At 48.0% G+C, this 10,221-nt stretch overlaps 1 protein-coding gene across 1 annotated transcript in view; it reads right to left on the bottom strand.

The window, feature by feature from the left end:
• Window positions 1-476: 476 nt before the first annotated feature.
• Window positions 477-10,221, bottom strand: part of LOC138513018 (transcobalamin-1-like) — a 101,231-nt gene continuing 91,486 nt past the window's right edge. Inside the window, exon 9 of the mRNA XM_069627733.1 lies at window positions 477-728. Coding sequence (XP_069483834.1) covers window positions 655-728 — 74 coding nt within the window. The 3' untranslated portion in view covers window positions 477-654. The remainder of the gene's footprint in view (window positions 729-10,221) is intronic.

Here is a 10,221-nt window from a genome sequence, read left to right as displayed (position 1 = left end):
GCCAAAAGGTGAGATGTCCCATGTTGGTACTGCAAATTCCAGGGAAAACATGTGTGTTGTTTATTGAAGTTCAAAACATGCACACCTTTTAACGTTTTCAAAAACACTATTAGAAGAACATATCCCCTCTTGGTTTGTGTGTGTTTTGAGTTTATGAAAGGCAAATGCCATTCGTCCTATGCAATTAGGGTGGTTATGCAAAGGCATTTAATTAAATGTGCATATTTCACATTGTATGCTCATTTCTAGCGACGTCACATCCCATTGCATTTGTTGATGAGTCCCCCACTTTGATTTTTAGGACTTGACCCCTGAACAAACATACAGTGTGACAAAGAGGTTCTGGTGAAGTAAAGTGACGCAGAGGATGAGAAGAAAGAGATGACGAGATGGGAGCATAATGAAACAAACTAAATCAAAGTTATCTAACAACATATTCAAAACGCGTGTGGGAGTCCCTCTGATGAGAATGAACGTACGTCAAACAGCCTGTTTATTATTTAAAGAAACGATGCATCTTAAAACCAAAAGTAACAAGCACTGGAAAATCACAAACTACAGTGTGTAAAGCATTCTCTTTGTAAGCTGCTCTGGCCACCAGATTAGGCCCCGCCCATCTTCGGAACAAACCACAGGGCATCAGATCAGAGTGGGTCAGCCTCCAGAAGGCAGACTTGTAAATATAGCCACCAGCTTCGCTCCATTGGCTGGCTTGTAGCTTCCGATGCCTGTAGGGAGGAAGGTAGAGATAAGAAGAGGTTATGGTGGATTGTGAAGGGCGCTGTGCATCTCTTTGGTTCCCTCTACAGCTGTGTCTCCCAATCTGCTCCCAACCCCATCCCTGCCCTCTGGTGTCTGCCTGTGTGCTAGGAAGAGCCAAAGAGAATTTCACTCAGACTCAACCAGGCATAACCCAGCCTAATAGAGCCTCAATACAGGTTTGGCAGTAAACTCTGGTTATTATAACCGCCATTGCGTATGGCTGGCATAGTTGTATGCATCCATACTGAAGATCTTAATTATTATAATCAGTGGAGACAGATCAATATTAAATAGCTACCTCGATAGAGCAGGCACTTGTGCGGTATTCCACATTCTACTATCCATAGTTGGGAACCATTTGGCGGGGTGTGAATATGTTCCCTGTGATGTGTCAGGAAAGATATTATCAGTGCTTAGCTTGTAACACAAAAAAGTGCCAGGCCCCAAATATTTTATCTCACACCTGTGACATGCTGGGGAAGCAGCTTGCCACCCACTACTGGCACCACGCACTGCTGCACCCCAAGGTGTCAATATGTTTGGGGTTGCAGTTGCAACTTCCACTAGCTCAATGGGGGTAATGAATGCACTTGATGTGTGATTTACAAATATTAACCAAAATAACATAAAATAGCAAAACATATTAATTGTGTTTTGAAATGGGACAGCAGATGATTAACTGCTTCTTCGAAAACATTATCCTCATTATATGTTGACCATATAGTCACAAAAAATAGAGCAAAGGTGCTTTATTCCTAAAGTGATGGACACATGCAGACGTCTTGTGTATGGAGCGGCACTCAGGAGAGGCACTCATCCTGGGAAATGGTCTTTTTCACGGCCTTGCCCAAGTGGGGGTGCTGCTGGCTGGTGACTGTCCTGCTATCCTCTCTGCCATATGCTCCTCTTCCCCACTAATGGCACTGGGGTCTGTGCAACAAGGATTGTAGTCACATTATAGGGGTGTTTAAACCCCTAAAGTGCGGGAGTGGCCCGAGCCTACAATGAATTCTTATGGGAATTCAGGACAAACATACACACCCGTAGCACTTAAGGGTTGAGTCGATGGCCTGGCAGATGTCTGAGTATCAGCACACCAGATGCTGGCTGCATACCAGAAGAGAAAGGGGCAATGCTCAGCATAACAAGTCCCTGCATGTACCCACTGAGTACCCCCACCATCAGGGGCACAGCGGAGTCAGAGATCTGCATGCCATTCACCTGCGATAACACTAACTATGGCATATCTATGTACATTCCTACCTGCCAACTGAAGTTATTAGTGTCTGACATATGCCCACACCACATGTCCAGGCCACCCATTCTACTGCGGCAGTGCTGCCAGTTATTACAATAACGACTCAGAGCTAATGTCATGCAGACTGACCGGAGCAGTGTGGAGGCATGAGCAGCGTGAGTGCCCAGCCCTGGCACCTTCTGGACGATTGTTTTTAATGAATGCCAGACGGGCTGATCTTTGTTCAGCTGAGCGGGAGAGAGCAGTCGCCGGTACCCCTGAGGAAACTGCAGGCCAAGTGAAGCCCTGCCTGGCCCTGCAGGCCTCCGTGAGTGAAATCATGAATTCCTTTGTTTATTTGGTGTTCGCGCTCTGAGCGTGTTGTTGTGCCTGCTCCCCCCTCCCACTTCCTGGTCCTCCTCTCCCTTCCTCCTCCCTGCCCGCCCACACCCCCCTCCCCTTCCTCTCCTCCCTCTGCCTCATAACTGCTCCCTCCTGAGCAGCCCCCTGCCTGGCAGCCCCCCTCGGCTAAGGGCCCCTTAGGCAAAGGGCTGCTCCTACGGCTGCGGCTCCCTTTGTGTCTGCAGGTGTCCGCAGGGGACACCAGGCACCACTCCGCCGTTCCATCTTGTGAGCTCCACCTGCTCCCCCGGCCCATCCCCCCCCACCTGTTCACTCTTTTGCAGGGTGTCCAACTTCATTGTGTTCTGAAATTGTGGTAAACTAGGGTTTTTCTCCCCTTGCAGGATTCTCAAAGTTAGGTGGCCTCGCCACTGGTACCTTACACGCATTACTGTGTTCTGAAATTGTGGTAAACTAGGGTTTTTCTCCCCTTGCAGGATTCTCAAATTTAGGTGGCCTCTCCACTGGTACCTTACACGCATTACTGTGTTCACTGTGTTCTGATATTGTGGTTAACTAGGGCTGCCGTTCTCTTCCTGTCCGCTTGCGCTCATCCTGTCTCCCTCCCCCCACTCCCTCTTATTCCATGGTGCTCTCTGTTTCTCCTATCTTTTCTAACTGCTTCTCCAGTGACTATCCTGCTCTCCTCACTAAATCTGGTAGGAAAAAGTTTAAAAAGGACATCCTGGTCTCCAACCCAGGCCTCCCTATCGCTGACACCTACACTAATGTCTCCTCCAAGGAAACTCTCACTGACATCCTCTTTTTCGGCCCTTCACCTGACCTATGGATCCTTCATATGGTTTCTGTGCTCTCTCCTTTTTCCTCTTCTCCCATTAATGGTGGCACCCGTTGGGACATCCTCTTGGCCTCCTTCAACTCCTCTAAGGCCATCATTAATGTCTACGCTAATGGGACTGTCTTGGTTCAAGGCCCTCAGGCCAACCTTCACCTCTTTGATAGAAGCTTCCCGTGCCTCATCAACTTCCTTTCCTCTCCTGCTGTACTCCCTCCTCTGTCCTCTACTACCATGCCTCTACCCTCCCTTCCTGCCCCCTCACGTGCTCCTTCTTCACCTCCGCAGTGCGTACCTCTGATCTGTACCCCTCCCCAGAAGTCCTTCAAAGATGGCAACCTTCTCCACATTGCTACTCTTAACTCTCGCTCGGCCGCCAAACATTCCTCTGATATCTGCCACCTTCTTGAGGAACTGTACCTTGACATACTCGGTCTCACCGAGACATGGTTCACGGACAGCTCTGTCACCAGCTTTGACACACTCCTACCTGACGGTTACAAGATCCTCTCCGTGCCCAGGCCCAACCGTGCTGGGGGGGGGGTGGCCCTTATCTTCCCTGAGTGGATTTCTGCCACTGTTACTCCCACGCAGACCTACTCCTCTTTTGAATGTCTTGTGTGCCGACTCTCTCTCTCTCCTAGCCATTCCCTTACCGTGGCCACTATCTATTGGCCACCTGGTCAAATTTCCTCCTTCCTCTCAGAGTGGGCGGACCTCTCCTCCTCACTCCTGTCCTCAACCACTCAACTCCTCTTTCTTGGAGACTTCAACATCCACCTGGATGCCTCCTGTCCCCCCTCTGGACTCTTTCGCGACCTCTGCGACTCTCTCTCACTCTCTATTCTCTCATCTGGGCCGACTCATTCTACAGGGCACACACTTGATGCTCTGATCTCTTCTGACCTTCCCCTCTCTGTCCCTCTCTCCACTCCTCTCTCCTGGAGTGATCACGTTCTCCTCTCCTCCCACCTCACCCTCCCTACCCCACAGGCAAAGCCACCCTCATCACTGCCACCTTCCTTCTCGGTCATCCGACCCATGAAGCGCGTTTCAGTTGAGGCTTTCGCTGCCACCTTCCTGGCCCCTCCTCCCCCTTCGGCTGACTCCCACCCTGACACAGCCCTCTCCACTCTCCACTCTGCTATATCTGATACTCTTGATATCCTTGCCCCTGTCATGAGAATCCGCCTGAAGCCCAAAGCCAAATGTAACTCCTGGTATGACTCGGATCTCGTCACCCTTAAACGCAAGTGCAGGGTGGCAGAGAGGAAATGGCGTGCTTCATGTTCATCCTCTAACAATTCGGCCGAACTCTTTAAAATCTGCAAGGAGCTGGCCAACCCTGCTGCAGTCTCTACCTCTCCTGTCCCCTCCCAGGCCCTCTGCACGGCACTGGCCGCTCACTTCATCTCAAAAACTCAGGAAATCTTGTCCTCACTCTCCTCCTATCACCTCCCCCCCTCTATTCCCTGCTCTACCTCTGGCCCTTCTGCAGCCACCCCTCCTCTCTCCTTCTCTGCCTTTCCCCTGTTATCTGCTGATGAGGTTTCGAGACAAGTCTGATCTATGAAAGTCTCGTCAAAACAGGTCCACCCCTGTTCCTCCAAAACTATCAAGAACCACATCGACTCCCTGGCTCCTGCCCTTGCTGACTTCTGCAATCACTCCTTCGCCTCTGGACTCTTCCCATCCCCTCTCAAGAACTAACTAGCGCCCAATCTCTATCACTCCCTTCCAGTGCAAGCTCCTGGAGAAACTGGCTATCTCCCAGCTTAATCTCTATGCTGAATCTGTTGGTAGTCTTCATGACCATCAGTCTGGCTTCAGAGCCGCCAGAAGCACGGAAACTGCTCTCCTGAACATCCGGGAGGACCTGCTCTTGAATCTTGACTCTAACACTCCATCTGTTCTCATTTTGCTTGATCTCTCTTCTGCCTTTGACACAGTCAACCATACCATCCTGCTCAACCGTCTACGTGATAACCTGGGTATCACTGGTCAGGCTCTGGCGTGGCTGTCCTCTTTCCTCTCCAATCGACCCTCCCAGGTCCAACTGGGGTCTTTCCTCTCTGACATCTTTTTCTCTACCTTTGGTGTCCCCCAGGGATCGAACCTCTCTCCTTGGCTGTTTAACCAGTATCTGGCACTCCTCGTCCACCGCATCGCCGCTCTCTGCCCCAACTTTCAGTGCTATGCGGATGACACCCAGCTCATTTTCAGGCTACCCTCGGCCTCCTCTTCTCCTTCCCTCATGTCTGACTGTCTTTCTGCTATCCAGGAATGGTGTGCCGCCAACGACCTCCGCCTTAATGCCAGTAAGACTGAGATTCTACTCATTGGCACACCCACTCCCTCCTTCCCTGCAGCTCTCTGGCCGGCCTCTCTTGGCCCTCTTCCTGCTCCTACCTGCAAGGCAAAAAACCTCGGGGTCATCTTCGACTCCACACTCTCCTTCTCTCCTCACATATCCGACGTCTCTAAGAAGTCAAACTACCAGCTCCACCTCCTCTGAGGTATCCTTCCTTTCCTCTCCTTCCCCCAGAAGCTCACTGTCTCACTCTCTCTGGTTCTCTCGAAGCTGGACTACTGTAACAGCCTCTATCTAAATCTGCCTGCCTCTACTCTCCGCCCTTTGCAACTCATCCAGAACAGGACTGCGAGACTTGTCCTTGGCCTTGGCCTCAAGCCCAGGGACCGTATCTCTCCAGGTCTAAAATCACTACACTGGCTCCCAGTCACTGCGAGGATCAAGTTCAAAACCCTCTGCATTGTCCACAAGGCCTTCTGGGGCCTTGGGCCAAAATACCTTCAACTCTCTCTTTCTAAATATCTTCCTTCTCGAGCTCTTCGCTCATCCGCCTCCAACTTCCTCAGGGTCAGCCGCTTCTCCAAACAACGAGTTGGGGGCAGATCTCTCTCCGCTGCAGGGGCCTCCCTTTGGAACAGCCTTCCTGCCTCCCTGAAACTCGAGGAGAACCATCTCTGTTACGGAAGCACCTCAAAACCTTCCTCTTTGCCTCCGCCTTCTCTCCTCCTCTCCCCTGCTAAACTTACTGAAACTGCACTGAATCTGCAACTGGGCTACTCACCGCTCTCAGTCCTTGGCCCAGCCACTCTCCCCTGCACTGCCTCCCTGGCAACCCCCTGCACCGCGGGACTGTGTCTGTATCCCTACAGCCCCCCTTCCCAGCACTTTTCTGCACTTATCTCGCACTTGCCACTAGCTGGCCCTTGTTATTTATCCTATATGCTTTTAACCCTGTATTGCACTCTCCCCTCTCCACCTCCCTTTTGCACTTTCCCTTCCCCTCTACCCTTGCACTTGCGGGATCTGAATGACACCTGGCCTAGTAGGACCATTGTCTGTCTCCCCTTGTTCACCCCCCCCCCCGCCTCGTCGCGCCTTGAAACACTTGTGTATAGGCGCGTTACAAATGCCATATCATATCATATCATGAATAATAATGAATAGTGCAGGGGCATGGAGGCTTGCGGCCCATGCTCACTGTTGTTACTAGCTGTTTTACTTTGACTGATGGACCATTACAATATTAAAGTTGATAAAACACATCATAATGGAAATGTCTGAGAGAATAAGCGCCCATGCTCAAAAATAAGCCTCAGTGGATAGCCCTGGCAAACACCTTTACAAATTAAGCACTGGATATGGGGCATTCTAAGACTGTATTGCTTACTCCATTATCCTGAAGTAATGAGATTAGGATGGGGTGGCCAATGGTATCAATGGTTTCAGAAAGATCCAACAGCACTAAAGCCCCACAGCCCTCCAACTAATTCTCCCCTCAGGCTGTTACCACTTCCTCGGTGTCAACGAGCGGGTGGAAACCAGCCTGTACACCATCTAGGTGACCTCTCTTGAACCACATGGCACTGCAGATGTATGCTGACCGTTTACTCCAATAACTATGCTGAGTATCGTAGGCTAGAGATAGAGTGACAACTTGTTGATTCATTTGGGTCACCCGTAAGTATTTTTCAATCGTAGACTTTTTGCCATTTTGAGGGCAGGAGCACTATGCCAGAGACCAAGCGGATGTTCAAGATGTATTTCATCTCTTTTTCTCTCACAGATGGTTTTACTGGGTTCTTGAAAATGGCAGGTGGACAAATGTCTCCGGGGAGCCAGAAAATGTACTTTCAACTCTTAAAGATGTGAATTAATCTTCATTATACCAATAAATATTTAAGTCACAGGATTTTATTTCACTTTAGGCATTTATGGCACTGCCTATGTTTCAAGAGTTACTTGTCTTGCTTTGCTGTATTTAATTGAGGAGTAAACCAAGGTTGTTGCTGTGGTTTAGGCATAATTTCAAAGCTAAAATGGTAAAATGATATGAAGGTCTTATAAGATCCAGTTGAAAGTTTTTTTTAGAGTGGAATCCATTCTGGACTGGCCGAAGACAGCTACTTTAGTAGAGTTAAGACCCTCTATGTATTGTTGTAGTTGGACGTCTTTCGTACAAAAGGCACTTTTTTGTTGTTTTGCAGGTCCAGCTGTGATGGTGGCAGTTTTCCTTGTAAGTAAAAAAAGAATTGCACAGTGGTCCATCCATCTAAAAGAGAATTGAGGCTTACATTAAAAGCCATCATCAGAGCAGAATTCTAAATGTTCTGGAAAAGTGAGCCAGCTTTGTGTGTACACCCAGACACTCTATGGGTTACATGGTGGTCTTCCTTACGCATGATGACATTCCTGCCTAGGCTGCAGTCAGGACCATCTATTAGAAAAAACTTAAATGGACCAGGACCACCAGTCATTAAAATCTCACCTCTTAAATCCATCACACATTATGCATGCTAAAAGAGGAATATGTGGAGGAGGAGAGGGATGATAAACCAGCAACACATGTAGATTATGTAAAGAGGACATTGTGCAAGATAGTAGAATACATTTGTATTTAAGTAAAGATGTTCATGTTAATAGCGTAAGCTGAATTTTTGCTGATGCAATTGCTGATAGACCTCCACCCAGGAGATCATTGGGATTGACAGTGATCATTTTAAACCGGGTGGGTGCGGGATTGGGGGGGAGGTGGTGCAGGATCTGCTTGATCTACCCATAGTCATTTCATTTTTAAGACTGGACTCTATTTTAAAAGTAAATTTATTTCATGGGTGGTTATAACCTCAGTGATGTCAATCCTATGTTTAACCATTGTGCTGGTATTAATAAGGGTGTAAATATGTTTATGAGGACCAAGAGTGTAAGAAGTGACTGTACCAATTGGCAATATATCCATCTCCAGAACAGAGTTTCAAAGTTAGGGTTTGGCACAATGTGCTGGTCATGAGATCATTCTCTTAGTTCTAATGAGTCAAACCATGTGAGACCAGGAGGTGGCCCCCGTGCCATGCTAGGTGCAGATGAGCGTAGACAGGATTGCCTTTGCCGTGCCTCTGGCGCGGACCATGTTTGCCCACTGCACAGTCTCTCCAACTGCTTACTCTAGCCTGGCAAAGATGGCAGCCACCTAAACAAAGAAGAAAGACTGAGGCTTTAGTCTTTTTCCAAGGATTTAAAATTCCCCTCAATAGGTTTACCCCAATGAAAAACTATATACATCTGAAGAATGCTAAACTGTGCCTCTGCCTTCATGGTCCAGGGAATTCTGCCATACAAAACAACAAAAAGAATGATTTCACTCAAGTAACTATCCTGTGTGCCTATTCGATTGATTTGGCAGGTAGACAAGGTTTGAATCTATTCCTGATGAGTAGTTGTAAACACGCAGATTTCACAGGAACTATAATCCGGTAGTATTTGTATTTATTTTGACATCTGACAAAGTGCAGGTCTAGCTCCAAAGCTCATTAGAGCGCTTTATCGCAGGAGCCTCTCATATATGACGCGCTCTACAAAGTAAAGGCAATTGTGCAGGGTCCGATCACAAAAATGTGATGGGTAACAAGACTGCAAACAGAGAATTAGAATCGTTCTAGATGTCTACAGTTTCATATTTGGAATACATTTATTTACCATTTGAGACAGAGGGAGCTAAATTAATTTCCCCAGAATCACACCAATTTAGGTCAAGCGACAACACTTGGGTTAATATCTAGATCTCCAGGTTCCAAGGTCAGCAGGTTAGCCACTAGACCATTCCTTAACAAACCCTGGTAAGATGGCAGCTGTTTGACTCCAGATTGAGAAACTTGGATACTTCCTGTGATGGTGCCAGTTTCAGAGGTTTGTTAGTAAAACTTGTGTTTGCATGTGATGAGGGTTTGCAAAGAGAGGGCTTTAAATGCAAAGTCTACACAATAGACTGTGAGAATGAGATACGTGGATCTCCTACAGAAATTCCCGAAAGATGCCTATTTATTTTATTTATTTTTACATTGATAGCAGCACACAAATCCCAGAAGCATCCAGGTTCTAGTTGCAGTTACAAGTGCTTACAAGTTACATGATTTCGAGACAAGAAAATGGTAGGCAGTTCAAAATCAAACCAAGTCAAGGATCCGATAAATGAAATGACTTTTGTTTATTTATGAAAGAGGCTAGGACATGCCCTGCCTACTAGGTCCAGGTAAAAACGAGGTGTGCAATCTTGGACCCGAAAGGCAGATGTAGGGAACAGAAAGACAAGGCACCTGCTGGAAAAGTGACACCCAGAGAGCTGGGGGCTACATCTGCAGTGCAAGCCGAAGGAGTCAAGAGATAAGCAGTGTAATGTTGTGAAAACTATAATGGTTACAGGGCAAAATGAGTATAGTGAGCAACGGTCGTCAAAGAGCGCTCACTGGGGAAGCCCTGAGTATGGGTATGTGCAGTCAGGTGCTTCCTGTTAATCCTGCAGTCATGCCCAGGAAAGAGATTGGGTGTATTCTCAATAACATACTGACTGATGAAGATCAGGGCACATACCTAAATGATAGTCATGCCGGGGACCCTCCTGGCCTGGACAGGCCCAGACAGAAGGGCCCTTTAAGAGAGGCTGGCTACACCTGTCGGCTCTCTGGGCTAAAATACATTATGCTTCTAGTGGCCAATCAG

The sequence above is a fragment of the Ambystoma mexicanum genome, chromosome 12 (genome assembly GCF_040938575.1).
Source record: "Ambystoma mexicanum isolate Mex_15411 chromosome 12, UKY_AmexF1_1, whole genome shotgun sequence".
Lineage (NCBI taxonomy): Eukaryota > Metazoa > Chordata > Amphibia > Caudata > Ambystomatidae > Ambystoma > Ambystoma mexicanum.
The sequence above is the reverse complement of the archived record's forward strand: the minus strand, read 5'-3'. Positions and strand labels throughout refer to the sequence as shown.